This window comes from Cibotium barometz, chromosome 25 (genome assembly GCF_041138505.1).
Source record: "Cibotium barometz isolate CiBa-2024 chromosome 25, ASM4113850v1, whole genome shotgun sequence".
Classification (NCBI taxonomy): Eukaryota; Viridiplantae; Streptophyta; class Polypodiopsida; order Cyatheales; family Cibotiaceae; genus Cibotium; species Cibotium barometz.
The window spans coordinates 22764854-22782853 of NC_141070.1; the positions used below are offsets into that span (position 1 = coordinate 22764854).

The 18000-nt window shown below is 43.7% G+C and overlaps 2 protein-coding genes across 2 annotated transcripts in view; one reads left to right on the plus strand and one right to left on the minus strand.

The window, feature by feature from the left end:
• Positions 1–16253, minus strand: part of LOC147624351 (uncharacterized) — a 56988-nt gene extending 40735 nt beyond the window's left edge. Inside the window, exons 1-2 of the mRNA XM_086819334.1 lie at positions 15943–16253; positions 15119–15316 (exon numbers count right to left, since the gene is read on the minus strand). The gene's annotated coding sequence lies outside the window, so the exon portion shown is untranslated. The remainder of the gene's footprint in view (positions 1–15118; positions 15317–15942) is intronic.
• LOC147624352 (uncharacterized) lies at positions 619–1014 on the plus strand. Its single transcript, XM_086819826.1, has one exon. It carries the CDS (start codon positions 619–621, stop codon positions 1012–1014), a length of 396 nt encoding a protein of 131 aa, XP_086675952.1.
• Positions 16254–18000: the final 1747 nt, after the last annotated feature.

An 18000-nucleotide genomic window follows, 5' to 3' on the forward strand; every position in this document is an offset into this window, starting at 1 on the left:
GACCGGTTTAGCAAGCAAGCTCATTTCTTGCCGGTCAAGAAGACGATCAAGGCAGATCATATGGCAAAAGTTTTCTTATCACAGGTATTCAAGCATCATGGTATGCCTAAATCTATTGTGGGTGACCGTGATCCTCGAACTACCAGTCTCTTCTAGAGAGCACTTTTTGACAATATGGGCACAAAGCTGAATTTTTCATCCGCTTTTCATCCTCAATCCGATGGTCAAAGTGAAGCAGCAAATTCAGCCGTATTGGACCTTCTCAAATGCTATGTGGCTGATCAAAAGACTTTGTGGGAAAAGTATTTGCCACTTGTGGAGTTTGCATACAATAACACGGTGCATGCTTCTACTGGGAAGGCTCCCTTTGAGATAGTTTATGGCAAAGTGGTATTGCCTCCCATCCTACGTACTAAGGATGAGATTTTTGCTGCTGATGACTTTGTCAGGGACTTGGATGTTGCCTTTGCACAGGTTCGGACAGCCATAGCCCGTTCTCAAGAGAAGCATAAGAAGGCTGCAGACAAGCATAGAAAGCATTTGGATGTCAAGGTAAATGATTGGGTATTGCTGAAATTCGAAAAAGCTAGACTCCGTAAGAGATCTGGTAAGGAGGGGATGTTTCCCAAGCTCTCATCCAGGTATTATGGGCCTTTCAAGGTCATTGAGCAGATCAATGAAGTTGCTTTTCGTTTAGCATTGCCATCCCATTGGAAGATACATAATGCTTTCCATGTTAGCCTCTTACGAAAGTATGTGGGTCCGGAACCAAGTCTTCCTATCATTGAGGATCCACCAGAAGTGGATGAGTTGGAAGAGATTTTGCAACCGGAGCAGATTGTGTTCCATAAAGAGCGTAAGCTACCTGCAGGCAAGCTTGTGAGACGCTATTTGGTGAAGTTCAAGAACTATCTCCCCATTGATGCTAAGTGGGTTGATGAGGACTACTTCAAAGATTATCCGCAGCTTCTCCATGACTATTTGGAAGCTTTTCAGCTGCGGACAACTGTTTAGAAGATGGGGAGGATGTCACCATTGAGCTATCTAATGGTCCTCTTATCTTCTTGTGTGAGCTTTGGGCTCTGGATGAGCATACTCCGTAGTGGTGCTCCATCGCTAGGACTGGCACGGCGTGATTCGTAGTGCCAGGGACGGGTGGATTGCACACGGTGTATGTTTCTGGATTACCACCGCTAGGACTGGCACGGCGTGATCCGTAGTGCCAGGGACGGGTGGATTGTACACTGTGTGTGTACCTGGAATTGACTTTCCGGTGGGCCTGCTTGTGCCCGGAAATGTCAAGTATTGTGCAAGTACATGAACGGAGATTATCCTTTAACAATGTTGCATTGTGCACTCATGTTTGCCTGCCTTTGAAATGTTTTCGCGTGAACTGGTTTCGTTTGCATGCCTGACATGTGTGTCTAGCTCAGGGGTCGGGGACGCCCTCCCGTGAGCCGTGGAATGCCTTGTCTTCTGACAGGTTTTGTGGCGTGTGAACAAGTGGGAAATCCTTATTTTAATAAGAGTTTTAAGTTATAAGCCTTATAACTTACAGGTTTCATACTTCATTAAAAGTAGGTGGACACTTTATAAGTGTGGGCACCCTCTTTTGGCCTGGGCACCCTTTTATAGCATGTGGGGGTGGGGTTGGCCACCTACCCCACCTACCACACCCAATCCTTTGCATGGGAAGAAGGCGCCTCACTTCCAGCCCTCTCCCTTGCATTCGTGAGGAGAAAAACACGACTGCTTGCTGGGATTTTGAGAAAACGGGCCGTACACCAGCTGGAGCACTCATTATTCTCATGAAACACGTCGTACAGCTCCTATTCCAACTATTGTTTGAGGACTGAACCACACAGCAGGTACAGCAGCATCTTTGGAACCCTTTTTCCATGGACTGAATGGTACAGCTTCTCTCTTTTCACTTCCACGCGTGGATTCAGGTCTGGACAGCTCTCTTTTTCTCTCACGTGTGTACTCAAAACAGCTAGCAGGTGCCCTCTTCACTTCCCCGTGTGATTCAGGTCAGTACAAGCATTCACGTGTGATTCAGACCAGCAACAGGTCTCTTCACTCCCACGTGTGATTCAGGTCAGGCCAGTGGGGTTCTCCGCGTGGAATTAGGTCATACGCATTCCCTACAAGTGGCCCAGGTTGTTTCACTCTTCCTACTGGCTGTACGGTGGCTCCAGAAGATTTTCATCGCGAAGAACGAGGAATTCTCCTGCTCTCCTATGTCTGGACTCCTCTTCCATTCACCGAGTCAACTCCGTGAGGGTGCCCCATCGCTAGGACTGGCACGGCGTGATCCATAGTGCCAGGGACGGGTGGATTGCACGCGGAGTGTGACTCTGGAAGGTGCTATGGACAGGGCAGCCCTTGGTGACTGCAGACTCGGCATCAACAAACATATTCGGGTTTGATACTTTGTTTTCATTGTGCATTGCTTATTGGAAATCTGGCCTTGGGCCCGTGTACTTGTAACAAATTCTCCCAAGTAATAATATCATTCCTTGGGGGGGGGCCGGCCGTTCCGGCCTCAGTGTGGTGTCATCTATCTATGCTCAGAGTTGTTAATTACTTTTTGCTATTTTGTCTTGTGCTATTGTCTTTTAAGAGTGTATATTAAAGTGCTAATTGGAGGAGTGAGTCCAGGAAGGGGTGACCCCTGCTTGGGTCTCGTTTCACTCCCTGTAGCATTTATATGGTAGTGATGTGTGGACATAGGTTAATAATGGGCCAGGGTATCTTTTTTCCTCTTTAGGAGCTTTTTTCGTGTAGCGTATATACGCACTCTTATGAGTGTGTGTGAGTGACCTTATCATGTCACTTCGCTTGTACTTCACTCATTCTCATCAATCTACTTTAAGTGTTGTGCTTCCATCTATCTCTCCTTGCTTGTTGCATCTATGTGTGTGTTGCTACATTGATTTCCACTCCAACAATGGTATCAGAGCAGTTCTCTTGGCTCTCACCCCCTTGTTATCTTCTCCTTGAGTTGCTCTCTTGATTATCTCAGATCGAGCTATGCTTTTAGGTGAAGGTATACCATATAGCGTGTTTATAACTACGTTAATGCAGTTTTTGCGCGCTTCGGAACATTTCAGATTGCGTTTCAGGCCTCATTCGCATGCTATAAGGTTTTTGCAGCAAGCATCTTGAGGGGCTGTCAATTTGAACTGTTTTTTGTTGTTCGATTTTGGGTTTTTTGCACGGCAACAGTAGCATTTGATGTGCTGACAAGGTCGTCATCATCTTTGACATCGCATCTTCAGTCCAGCACAACAGCACAACAGCATAGAACAATTACTTTGGATAGTGATACGAGTTCTAATGTAACTGTGACATCTGCCTTTGCACCTCCCAGAGCAAAACAAGCTAGCTGGGCTAGCAAGGATGCACAGGCACATGCAGTAGTGGCACTTTCAGTGAAAAGGAGCGTTATTCCTTTAATTCGCTCATGTAAAACTATGAAGCATGCTTGGGATGTACTTGTTGCGCTTTACCAGGTGCATAACGAGGTACGAGTGGCCTACTTGCACAAGCACTTAGAGTCCGAACATATGAATGAGGGAGATTTTAATGGATGAGTTCATCACAAGAATTAAAGATCTTAGGGAGCATGTTACATGCGGAGTCTTCTTTTAGCCCTAGACACCATCCGGGAACATGCTGATGCAAAACGCAAGAAGAAGATAGAGAAGAGAGAGAGAGATAGTTGTGTATTTAGTATATTCTATAGTACAAAAAGGTACATCTGATCTTGTTGGCTGCCTTCATGAAAAAGGTGTAAAGCCTAATCTAGTCCTATATCTAAGACTCATCCCAATGCTGGACCGAATGACTGAAAATGATGAGCCATGTTGCCTTTGATAAGCTTTGAATATCCTGATGGACTGGCCGACTGTTGGTCGACTAGGTCCTGGACAAAAATCCACATATTGTGCTGCAGCTGATAGGTCCTTCTGTTTCATGTGCTAGCCAACAGCAACCCAAAGTCTTCCATCAAACACTCCTTGCCAAATCAGCAACACCTACTCAAACATCTGGTTCTGATCTATCTTTATCTTGTTGCCTCTTCAGGATTAGCCAATGCATGCCTTGCACATGACATCCCCCTCTCCTGAACTTTTGATGATGGGATTCCAACTTCTGTTTTTGGATGACTGTCATCATCTCATTGTCTACTCACGGAGTCCCCTTGTCATCCTTCCCTCTCTGGCAACCTTTTCACTAAAAACCTGGCCCGGTCTCCAACTCCACTTTGACTCTAATGAAGATCTATGCATCTGTTCCATCCGGTCCCCATTCCCTGTCTCTAAACATTGTCTCTAGTCTTCTTCCTTTGATTCTGACACTCTCACTCCACCCCTTGGACGATCTACCTCCCCTAGAACCGTAACCCGAAAGCCTTTCCTAGTGTGCCCCAAGCGGCACCCGACTCACAGGATTGCCATTCCCTTGGGCTTTGTGGAACACCACCAACCAACCTCCTGGGAATTCTTCCATGTCTTATGTTCCTTGCCTTGGGCCTCGTATCTGTGCACTTTCCTGTGCACCTTCATCTAAGACTGAATCAGTGTTTAGCCTTGCTGAGCATGATGCTGTGATATCAATGTTACATGCAGAAGCTCTAGAGTCTTCTTTCAACCCTAAACACCATCTGGGAACATGCTGATGCAAAACACAAGCAGAAAATAGAGAAGAGAGAGAGAGAGATAGCTGAGTATTCAGTATATTCTATAGTACAAAAAGGTACATCTGATCTTGTAGCCATAGGCTGCCTTCATGAAAAAGGTATAAACCCTAATCAAGTCCTATATCTAAGACTCAGCCCAATGCTGGACTGAATGACTAAAAACGATGAGTCATGTTTCCTTTTATAGGCTTTGAATATCTTGATGGACTGGCCGACTGCTGGTCGGCCAGGTCCTGGACAAAAATCCACATATTGTGTTGTAGCCGACAAGTCCTTCTGTTCTCTCATGTGCTAGCTGACAGCAACCCAAAGTCTTCCATCACACATTCCCTTCCAAATCAGCAACACTTCTGGTTCTGATCAGTCTTTATCTTGTTGTCTCTTCAGGATTAGCTTGGGATTAGCCAATGCATTCCTTGCACAAGACAGAGCAGCTGGGATGTATTGATAAGGCCTATCTGGACAATTCTTTGGTGTCTATTGTTCTAACAATTCTACCGGATTCATACCGGGTTTTGCATCTACACTTCGGCTCATAATGAAGGGTAAACCCAATGCCCTTACTTTTGATGAGTTGATTGTTGCAGTGCTCCTGCAAGAAGAGCAATCTCGGAAAACTGAACTAGGATGCATAAGGAGATCAGGCATTTGCTACAGCCAAAAAGGTAAAGACAAGAGTGCCAACACGGAGTGCTAAAAGTGGACATGACGCCTGGTTGGCACGGGACTTATGTCTATGCCAAGGGTCATGTGGACCGATGCCTTGTTGGCACGGGACTGATTTGTCTCGCCCATTTACTTGGGACATGATTATGATATTTGGACTTATGGGACTGTTTTGTCTCGCCTATGTATTTGGGACATGGATTTATTTATTTTAAAAAGCAATATTAGAGTCACTATCTCCCCATACAGAGGCCAAGAGGTTCATTGTTCATCTCACCACACATGTGGATTCATGTTGGGATTGTGAGAGGGCAATTCAATGAACACTCCACTATACACGTGGATTCGTGTTGCGATTGTGGAGTGAGTGTTTCATTGTTTCCACACCATGATTGATGATCAGAGTTGGGATTGTATGGGAGAACATGGGAACTATTGGGATTGGGAGAAAGGATTGCCAGAACTATGGAGAACCAGCTTTTCTGTCACCATGGTTTGTGCTCTTGAATGGCACCAGTTTGTGTGCATAGCACATGTTTCTGTGCGAGGCACTAGTTTCTTGTGCATGGCACTTGTTTAAGTGTCTTAGCACCTGGTTGGTGATTTTCATTGGCATATGATTATCTCATTGATATTGGTGATTGAGACACAATTGGCTCTTGTGCCTGTGTCTAGCATATCTTCCATGGCATTCTCGCCCATTTATTTTGAGACATGATTTTCATATTGGTATTATGGAGACTTATTTAGTCTCACCCATTTCTTTGGGACATGGATTCTTCACTTATATTGGATTTTTGAGACTGTCTCGTCTTGCCCACTTGATGGGACATGATTATATCTTGAATATATGGCTTGAAGCTTAAAGTTGCGGACAACTTTTAAGAAGTTGGGGAGGATGTCACCAAACTGGACATTTCCCAGTATGAAAGGAGTCTGGTGGACTCCAGGATGTCTAAATATTTGGAAAGTACAAGCTTTGGGAATGGGGGATTATCCTTGAATACAAAGGACCACACTCCTAAAATTTAGGAGAGTTGCTATTTTTGGCCCGCCGACTCCGATGGAAATTCTGTTCACGTCATTACATCTGGAATTGAGCACATACCAAGAGTTGGCAAAGTGCCTATGACAGAATGTCTACCAGTTGGGATATTTTTAGAGATAAAGTTTATGGAAGGACCCATCTCTTAGATTGGGACATGTGGCAAGAAAGTGGACCAAAGTGAGACAAGTGGCCTAACACTTGTTAGAAAATGGATCAAAGTGAGACAAGTGGCCTCACACTTGTCACTTCAGCTATTGTGTGGCTCTCCACTTGTCATTGTAGCCTTCTCTTGCCATTTTAGCTCATGGGAGGCCCAAATCTATAAATTGGAGCTCTCTCTCTTCATTAATAGAGGCTCTCTTGCTGCACACTAGCCTCTACCACCGTTACAGGCTGCCCTAATGATGGCTACTCTCTTTCTCTCTCTCTTGAAGGCTGCCCATGAAGAATACCGGCTGTTGGGGACTGTTTTGGAGGCTTCCATCGTGAAGAAATACTGAAGGCAAGGGTATTTAATCATTTATTATGATTTCTAGCCATTGTACTTGTTGTACCAGTCTTTGTACCTGCTGTACCAGCCATTGTACTGGTTGTACCAATCCTTGTACTTGTTGTACTTGCTATACCACCCATTGTACCGACTGTACTAGCTTCTGTACTTGCTGTACCAGCCACTGTATCTACTGTACTAGCCATTTTACATGCTATACCAGCATTTGTACTTGCTGTACCAACCACCGTACCGGTTGTACCAGCCACTGTACTTGCTGTACCAACCATTGTACTGGCTGTACCAACCATTGTACCTGCTGTATCGGCTGAATGGAGAGTTGTACTTGCTGTACCAGCTCTATTGCATGAAGACCCGTGGTTTTTGGGGAAGAATCAATACCCACACGGAGGTATATGGATTATATTGTTGGCTCGGCATTTCTACAGCCTATGTTCCGGCTTGGTAGCCTTGTGTTGGGTTGTGTTATGGCATTTGTATATGGATAATCCGGCATCTCCCGTGGGGAGAGTAAGGCCCTCGAAATAAAATACTCCAAAGAAGGGGGGGGGGGGGGGGGGGGGGGGGGGGTCGGCCCATACTGGCCTCTATGCGGTGTCACACGTGCAAGCTCCATTTTCAGCATTTGTGGATGTTTTGTCCAGCTTTATGTTTTATGCAAAGTGATGATGGATATGTGTTAAGGCTGTGGCTATGTTTAAATGTTTTAATATGCATTGATGGTATCAACAAAGGTGTCAAAGGCCCTAGTCCCCCGAGCACTCACCGCCGGGAGTTTCATTGGTATCAGAGCATAGGCTTTCTTGGAAGCGGAGGCTTCTTTCTATCAATAAGGAAGAGAAAAGATCTCAAGTGGGGACCACACTTACCATCATTGCTATTAAGCATGGCCAGCCACTTCAGAGCCTATGAAGCAAGAGCATGAGCAATAGATAGCTTGGTCTAAGGATTTATGAATTCACAAAATTTATGCAAGTGTGGAGTTGGCTTTATGTGCACACGTTTAGCACTCTTTCCATATGGATATTGTGGATTATATTATCAAGCTTACAGGCAAGCTATATGGAGATATATCTCAGGATATCTTAAGGATATGGTGAGGAGATATTTCTTTTGGCTTCATGACCAACCTGGCAAAGAAAAGCTAAATATACTTTGAGTTTGCAAAGTTGGTGCTTTGGCTATTTACTATGAAGTGTTTTTGATGTTCACTAACCCTTGTATAGCCATGCAAGGAGAAAGGTTGTGTTGTTTGCCTTGAGATGGTTTCAGGGAAACATTGTTTATGGCTTCCTTTATTGGGATGGATTATATCTATGGAGATTTCTTTCTTGGATGAGATTTATATAGATATTGGGCTTTACAAGCAATTTCTATGGAGGAATCTGTCCCAGTTTATAAAGAAAAAATATTTGGATATCTCATGGATATGATGCTTTTATGGATAAAAGTCCACCTCTACTCCAAGGTGTGTGGTTAACACGGAGTATGTGGTAAGAGTTATGGTATACAAGAATTATGGTTTACAGGTCTATGGATTCCTGGACTTCCTTTCTAGGGATTTGGATCCATTCTCAGGTTTATGGATCATGTTTATGGCTCCTTTTATTGGGATGGATTACTCTCGTTAGTTCCCTTTATTTGGGATGCATTGGACTTATGGAACTCATGGTTCACATACCTTGTGTAGTGTTCTCTTGTCCTACGTGCTCTCTTGAAGATTGTTTCTACCATGTGTGGGTGGAACAATAGAGAGCAGATAAAAGGGAACATGGGCACTTCAGAGGGTAGTGTCGAGCACAACATACCCTGTGTAGTGTTCTCTTGTCCTACGTACTCTCTTGAAGATTGTTTTTACCATGTGTGGGTGGAACAATAGAGAGCAAATGGAAGGGAACATGAGCACTTGAGAGGGTAGTGTGAGTTGGTGGCCGAAATGCCTATAAACTATGTGTAGCAAAAATGCTTATGGAACACCAGGCTATATATGCCTGCGACGAGTGATTGTTTCATCTTGTTACTTGAGTCCACCTCTCATCCAAGGTGTGTGGTCAGAGTACCAACACGGACTGCAAGTGGTAAAGTGGACATGACGCCTGGTTGGCACGGGACTTATGTCTATGCCAAGGGTCATGTGGACCGATGCCTTGTTGGCACGGGACTGATTTGTCTCGCCCATTTACTTGGGACATGATTATGATATTTGGACTTATGGGACTGTTTTGTCTCGCCTATTTATTTGGGACATGGATTTATTTATTTTAAAAAGCCATATTAGAATCACTATCTCTCCATACAGAGGCCAAGAGGTTCATTGTTCATCTCACCACGCATGTGGATTCATGTTGGGATGTGAGAGGGCAATTCAATGAACACTCCACTATACACGTGGATTCGTGTTGCGATTGTGGAGTGAGTGTTTCATTGTTTCCACACAATGATTGTTGATCAGAGTTGGGATTGTATGGGAGAACATGGGAACTATTGGGATTGGGAGAAAGGATTGCCAGAACTATGGAGAACCAGCTTTTCTGTCACCATGGTTTGTGCTCTTCAATAGCACCAGTTTGTGTGCATAGCACATGTTTCTGTGCGAGGCACTAGTTTCTTGTGCATGGCACTTATTTAAGTGTCTTAGCACCTGGTTGGTGATTTTCATTGGAATATGATTATCTCATTGATATTGGTGATTGAGACACAATTGGCTCTTGTGCCTGTGTCTAGCATATCTTCCATGGAATTCTCGCCCATTTATTTTGGGACATGATTTTCATATTGGTATTATGGAGACTTATTTAGTCTCACCCATTTCTTTGGGACATGGATTCTTCACTTATATTGGATTTTTGAGACTGTCTCGTCTGGCCCACTTGATGGGACATGATTATATCTTGAATATATGGCTTGAAGCTTAAAGTTGCGGACAACTTTTAAGAAGTTGGGGAGGATGTCACCAGACTGGACATTTCCCAGTATGAAAGGAGTCTGGTGGACTCCAGGATGTCTAAATATTTGGAAAGTACAAGCTTTGGGAATGGGGGATTATCCTTGAATACAAAGGACCACACTCCTAAAATTTAGGAGAGTTGCTATTTTTGGCCCGCCGACTCCGATGGAAATTCTGTTCACGTCATTACATCTGGAATTGAGCACATACCAAGAGTTGGCAAAGTGCCTATGACAGAATGTCTACCAGTTGGGATATTTTTAGAGATAAAGTTTATGGAAGGACCCATCTCTTAGATTGGGACATGTGGCAAGAAAGTGGACCAAAGTGAGACAAGTGGCCTGACACTTGTTAGAAAATGGATCAAAGTGAGACAAGTGGCCTCACACTTGTCACTTCAGCTATTGTGTGGCTCTCCACTTGTCATTGTAGCCTTCTCTTGCCATTTTAGCTCATGGGAGGCCCAAATCTATAAATTGGAGTCCTCTCTCTTCATTAATAGAGGCTCTCTTGCTGCACACTAGCCTCTACCACCGTTACAGGCTGCCCTAATGATGGCTACTCTCTTTCTCTCTCTCTTGAAGGCTGCCCATGAAGAATACCGGCTGTTGGGGACTGTTTTGGAGGCTTCCATCGTGAAGAAATACTGAAGGCAAGGATATTTAATCATTTATTATGACTTCTAGCCATTGTACTTGTTGTACCAACCTTTGTACCCGTTGTACCAGCCATTGTACTAGGTGTACCAATCCTTGTACTTGTTGTACTTGTTGTACCACCCATTGTACCGGCTGTACCAACTTCTGTACTTGCTGTACCAGCCACTGTACCTACTGTACTAGCCATTGTACATGCTGTACTAGCATTTGTACATGCTATACCTGCCACCGTACCGGCTGTACCAGCCACTATACCGACTGTACTAGCCATTGTACCTACTGTATCGGCTAAATGGAGAGTTGTACTTGCTGTACCAGCTCTATTGCATGAAGACCCGTGGTTTTTGGGGAAGAATCAGTACCCACACGGAGGTATATGGATTATATTGTTGGCTCGGAATTTCTACAGCCTATGTTCCGGCTTTGTAGCCTCGTGTTGGGCTGTGTTATGGCATTTGTATATGGATAATCCGGCATCTCTCATGGGGAGAGTAAGGCCCTCAAAGCTTGTACATGATATTATTCTCCTCGGGTAATAAAATACTCAAAGGGGGGGGGGTTCTGCCCATTCCGGCCTCTATGCAGTGTCACACGTGCAAGCTCCATTTTCAGCATTTGTGGATGTTTTGTCCAGCTTTATGTTTTATGCAAAGTGATGATGGATATGTGTTAAGACTGTGGCCATGTTTAAATGTTTTAATATGCATTGATGGTATCAACAAGGCCCTAGTTCCCCGGGCACTCACCACTGCGAGTTTCAAGAGCTCTCTAGCTCTAAGAACTTGTACTCAAGACTCCTCCAAGGAGTTTTATCTAATATAACTCAGAGGGGGAGGGGGGGGGGGAGGGGGGGGTTTGGCCTAAGGCTATTTCGATCCCTAGTGTGGTCTCTCTCTCTCTCTCTCTCTCTCTCTCTCTCTCTCTCTCTCTCTCGTTTATTTTCAGATTTTCTCAAGGTTTTACGCATGAAATTGTTGCTTTCTTGAAGATAAGGCAAGTACCCATGCCACAACCCTTTTGAAGGCCCGTTTCACTCAGTAAGAGAAGAAGGCATAGTGCCTATGTTTCACGTTTCCTGTTTCCTGTTTCCTGACAGGCCATAGTGATATCCTCTCCAAAGTAATGTCACGAAAAAGGTGGGTGAGAGGCCATCATCCCTTGGACACTTACCCTAAGGTAATGTATGGAGTACCTGCTTGAACTCCTCAGAGGAGGAGGAGGCATCAGTACACATGTCCTCCGTGATCATCTCATGCAAAGTAGCCCGAACCTTCCGTCGTACTCTATCCCTCTGGGGGTATAAAGCTCTGCAGTAAGAAGGCAATAATTAAAGCCAGAGGCAATCCGCCTCACCATAGCACAATCCAAGTGAAGTGTGCCTTGAGTATCCTACAACCGTCTGACACTTTCTCTGCTATGAGATGGACCATGAGTAGCAAAGAAGTGTTTATTTCATCTGCCTCCCATCTAAGTCCAACATGGCTCTTGGGCATGGTAACGATACTCCGCTCTCTACTCCACGGAGTGTTGAAGCTCATCCCTAACAATACATAAGGTATGTGCAATCCATTGGGCATCCGGGTGCTTTTCATGTTCCCTTTGTAATGTTGATAACCTACGTCTGATAGCCTTCTCATGGTCAATGACATTCTGTCTCCTAAGTAGGGCCATCTTGTGGAAAAAATTCACTGGCACGCTGCAATGCCGAAGCCACACTCCTTGGGCCATCAGAAAAGTCATGAGATCTCCATACATTTATCGCGGTCTCATGAAAGCTCTGCACCTAAGTAGAGATGCTTAGGAATACGCACACGAGGAGTAGAACCGTAGTATCCCGGATCTCTAATACATAAAACCACTGGGCAAAGACCAGATTTGGAGGTGCCAAGCTATGAGTGTATGTCCTCCCCTATATCAACATAGAAGCGATCTAAGCGTGCATATATGCAACCTGCATTCCTCCTCCTATTATACCAAGAAAAGAGGAGAGAGGATGGCATCCTTTGAATATCATCCTCAAGCCAACCATCTCTGCCATGTTAGAAAGAATAAACCTCTCCCAAGAGGCTCTCTCAAGTGGGTGCGCACCATACCCACTTGTCCTCCTCTTTTGGCTGCGGGTTGCTTAGCCGTATTAAAATCACCCCCAATGATCCAATAATCAGCATGAGGAAGCAAATCCGTGAGGGCCTTCCAAAAGGAAATCCTCTCCCCTCTATGATTAGGTGCATACATGTTCAAAATACCAATGTGTCTACCATCCTACATAATGATAATTTACCAATGTTACCACCTTTGGTCCCTACAGCTCCCGACCAAAAAGTGTGACCGGATAATAACTTGCCATGAAAGCTGCGACCAGATCTTGTGGTCAATGAAGAAGGAACCCCTTTCAAGGCAGGAATGTGTCTTGCAAAAGTGAGGGAGGGGAAATTCTCCAAGGAGAGGTCCACCTTTTCTTCCCATTCTGAGGAGAAATCCTTTCCCTTCTCAAGAATGGGAGAAGGGGAGGGTAATGTAGCATCATCATTATAATCTGGCTGCAATACAAAACGTGACGTATCATCATCGTTACATTCCTGCTGCAATGCATCCTCCAACCCAACTGCAAAGCATCCTCAGTCATCATCATGTGTAGCCAGGGACGTAAAGGGGTTAGCTGAGTGCATAGACGCCGGTGCAGGAATGTGGGTCCAGGGACGCCTGCCATCCCTAACCATCACCCATTGGTGTGTAGAATGCTGAGGTGCAGGAGCAGCAATAGGGGGAGACATCTAATGAACATGTCCACACTGCCTCCTATGCAGCCCCTAGGACTAGGACAATCTCTAGCAATATGATCATGATGGCAGCAAACTGATCTGCTCTGCCAGCAATCTCCATCCTCTGTTGAAAATGTGAGCCATCTGGTCTCTGTAATAAGATGTAGCCATCACGTCAAGAACAAGAACAAAAACTCGAGGTACTCCATCAGAGGTTGCGGTAAAACCGCCGCGGAAGCAGACAAGGGTAGCCCTAGAAGGACAGGTAATTCCAAGACCTGACCAAATGCAGCTCCAGAAAACCCGAGGAAGAGCCGGAAATCTGAGAGAGATCAGAGTAAGGCGACGATCCTCCACTACAGGATCAAAGCCCAGCCGATACTCGAAGAAGAATTTCCGTGGGCCAAGGGGAAAAGGGCTGCCGGCAAGTGCCTGAGATGTGGCTTCCAGGGAATTGAAGTCAATCCTCGTCCAAGTAAACGTGCACAGACAGCTCCGTAGGGAGGGCTGCCAGAAGCCAATCTCTAACTTGAGACTCAAGAGCAGGCAGGGTGAGAGCGGTAGACCCTCCCAATGAGTGTGGTCTGCATTTCATTGTCGATGTCGCTTTGGAGGATGAGAAGCTCAACTTGTGGAAAATTGATAGTTCTCTTGGGCCTGTGGGAGTGGAGAAGGACTGGCTTTGCAGAAGCCATAATGCTTATCAAGGGGTGGGCGGCCGAATTGAACGCAGTAGGAGTTTTCTGTAAGCTGGTGCAGGTAACAAAATGGGAGGGCCAGGAAGAAGGGCTGGAAAAGAGGCGAGGACGGGTGGAAGAGGAAGGAAGGCGGGATGACTGCAGAGGACAGAGGCGGAAGCTGGGTGAGGAGGTGGGGGGAGCACTGGCGGGCAGGAGAGAGGACGGGCGAGAGAGGCCGGACGGCAGGAAATGAGAAGGTGGCAGCAGGCGGAAAGCGCTCAGGAAATGACAATGCGGGAAGGAGCACTGGCCGCAGGCAGGTGAGACGGCGGGCAGGAGAGAAGGCGGGCAAGAGAGGGTGGACGGCAGGAAATGAGAAGGCGGGCGCAGCAGGTGCATGGCGCTCAGGTGCAGGGAGGGGCTCTCATCACCCACTCCAACTGTGGATTCCTTCGGCCTTTTTAGTTTATCCTGCTGATGGGCTATTCAAAGCCCTGTATATTTTCTATCTTCCCAGCTTACAATTCTCCAAGCCCTCCCAACTCTTCGCATGCTACACACAGGGTTTGTTGTATGTGCACCCTCTTCTCTGTCCAGTTGAAAGGGTTTTGCTGGCTGGCCTCCTTCCGAAAAAATCAATGTTGGCTAGTGCAGACGAACACCTCTTGTTGGTGGCAGAGGCCAGATGCGAATTGAATGGAGGAAGGGTACACAGCATCAACAACAAATAAGGATCACAAGATCCTGTATGAAGGGGCTTTGTTAAAGTGTGGAGTAGGCACAGATGCCAAAAAAGCATTGCCTCTTAACTTTGTAAGGGAGCTCAATAGAAGTAGAGAGGGATGGTAGGCTTCAAGCCTACAGGCAACTTGTAATTAGAGGAGCTACACACTGCCATAAAAAGCAGCCCCCACAGGGAATCTGTGACTAGAGAAACTCTGCTCCATTAATTGAGGAATCTCAAACAAACTACTGTTATTTAACATTGACAAAGACCTTTTTCATGATCTTACTTATGTGAAGCGGTAAAAGAATTAGATAACTGAGCTACCAAATATAAGCATTTTTTATAATTTGCACAAATAAGAAAAAAAATATGCTAATTATTGTACTTGGAAACTCAAAATGTAGACTCCTCACCTGAGTGAAAGTTTTGGAAGGCTAGGTTTATAGATAAGTTGCTCTAGAATTGAAGTCCTTAGCTGTAATCTCTAAAGTTTTTCAGACTCTATTTACTTGCCGTCGATTAGCGTGACGGCAGATATGCGTGTTGGATGGACAAGATTGCTCGCAAATGGCTGGAAGGCATGCATTTATGACATTGTGGGCAATCCAAGTCTGCAGACACCCATCAAAAACAACAAAAAAGATGAGAGCATTTTTCTCACATGAAGCTCAAAAAAACAAAAAAGATGATGCCATATTTGACACAGGATTACAACTATTTGACACAGAATGTAAAGGCTCATACATATGAAATCACAGCTAGAAAAAAACCTTTTTTTCAACTGTATCAAATTCTTGAAGGCAAGTAATTTCAACTATTGGAAAATCAACCCAAAATAACCCCAAAAAAAAAGAGAGAGAGAGAGATTATTATTATTCATACTAATGATACTGCATGTCAAATAAGATCCAGGATTGCAACCATATTAAACACTATATTAAATTCAAAAATTATTGTTGTATCCTCGAATGCACTAAATAATAATAATTGACCTACATGCCAAAAAGAATGATAGCAAATGCCAGGATTGAGCAAATTAAACCAAACATATGTGCAAAAAGTATTATCCTTAAACTAAACGCAATGAAGGTTAATTACCTTAATTAACCTTAAATGCACTAAATAAAAATAATGTATTAGATGCCAGGATTACAACTAGATATAACAGATTATAAATTTAGGAAATCTTTACCTTATAAATTTTAAGGAGAAAGGAGATAATTAGGGCAAGGCATACCTCAATAAAACCAACAGATGGCTGTCAGGTGCTGTCCCAAAACAAGCTAAAACAAGCTTGGCCGGTCCGGGGGACCTCTCGATATTCATTTTCGGAGATTGAATGGGGATCAATTTCAAAGTTGCGGAGCTTCTTAGGGTTTTTATACCTCTGTGTATGTATGGCTCTGTGTTTTTTGGAAAACCAAAAAACCAAACAAAAACAAACAAACACGACATCTCGTGAGTTGACGAGTGAGATGAAGGTTCGCATGCCGCACGTGCCATCTCTCTCCATCACCACTTATACTCGTTTGGCTTCCCCCACACGCGTCTATATTCGTATTTAAATATATACATCTGTATCTAGAGTGTGTGTGTACATATATATATATATATGTATATATATATATGTATGTATGTATGTACATGTATATATGATCTGTGTATCTATGTATGTAGGTATGTACATGCATACATACATATATATTTATATTTATAAATGTATGTATGTGTGTGTGCGCGTGTGTTACACACACACATATTATACATATATACAAGTCACATTTAATATAGGTATATATTTTGCTACATGAATCAATAATATAACATATATTATATGGATCTTTTAAAAATGTATTGAAAAAAAAAGCTATTACTTTCTTCAAAAATAAATTTCATTCGCTTGGGTTATGTGGGTCATTTGCCATATTTAACATCGTAATACGACAAAAACAATGGCATGTTTTTCATACACTTATCTATATTATGAGTCACATTTTACCATAATTAACATAATACCATGTAATACAATAATATGACAAAGACATAAGGCACACTTGTACTATTACCATAATACTATATAATACAATACTATGACAAAGACATAAGGCACACTTGTCATACACTTACCTATGTGTCTAACCTCCACTTTCATAAGGCACACCTGTTATACACTTACCTATGTGTCTAACCACCAAGGGAGGCCTTAGTGGTAGTTTGTCTTTTGGGGTATTCTTGGTTAGTGAGCATATGAAGAACCCCCCCCCCCCCCCCCCCCCAAAAAAAAGAGAGCTTCAAAATGTATTTTTCAAAGTGAAGAGAAAACTTTATTATAGGAGATATTTACATCCTTAGGTTGTAAACCTAAACTATTTCAAGAGTGTTGCTTATTTGCTACTTTTATTGGCACATTTTTAGTAGTCTTGGCTCTAATATTATCTGCAAAAGTCCCCTAGTAAACTCTATAAACTTTTGTCTCCAATAGCTTCTCTTACAAATGAGCTCTTTGATAGTAAACTCTATAAACTTTTGTCTCCAATAGCTTCTCTTACAAATGAGCTCTTTGATGCTTTGTGAACACCAAATTATTGCACGCTACCAATGGGTACTACTCTAATCCATCACCACACATCTACTAATATAGGATTCGATTTCTTGGTATCTCCCAAAAGAGCTTGTTTCTAGTTGGAAACTTCTTGAGTCTCAGCCATGCTCAATTGGCTCTTGATATCTCTCCAAAGAGAGGACTAATTAATTAGCATTTCCATTTCCAAAGAGGTGAAAGACATGTAAAAAAAGATTAATGTCCACCTCTTTCCCTTTGCAATCTCTAGTAAGGAATTTGTTGTGCAATAATCTCCACATTAGTAAATTGGACTACACATATAGAGTGCCTTTCCAAACAACCATTTCTTTTCCATGCATTGTATGGATCTTTGGTTTGCCACTTTTTAGGAAATTTTCTTGATCCAATTTGTCCATCTTCCTTCCCATTAAATCTCCATTGGTTTTCAATTTTACGAGTGGTTTGTCTCTCGGGCATTAGTCTAATTATGTAGTGATTTATTGCTAGAGAACTTTATTGAGGAAGGTCAATTATCCAAGGATAGGTCCGTTTCTTCTTTAAGAAAGACATTAGTCCATCCACTTCTTGTATTGGTGTAAGGTAGTCTGAGCCTATGGGAGAGACCTTTATGACCAAATGGAAGGAAAGCCTTGAGAAGGTGTGGAAGAACCCAAAGAGCCACTGTTCATTGAAGACAAAAACCCCAATGCTCCACCATGTGCTAGACACTCA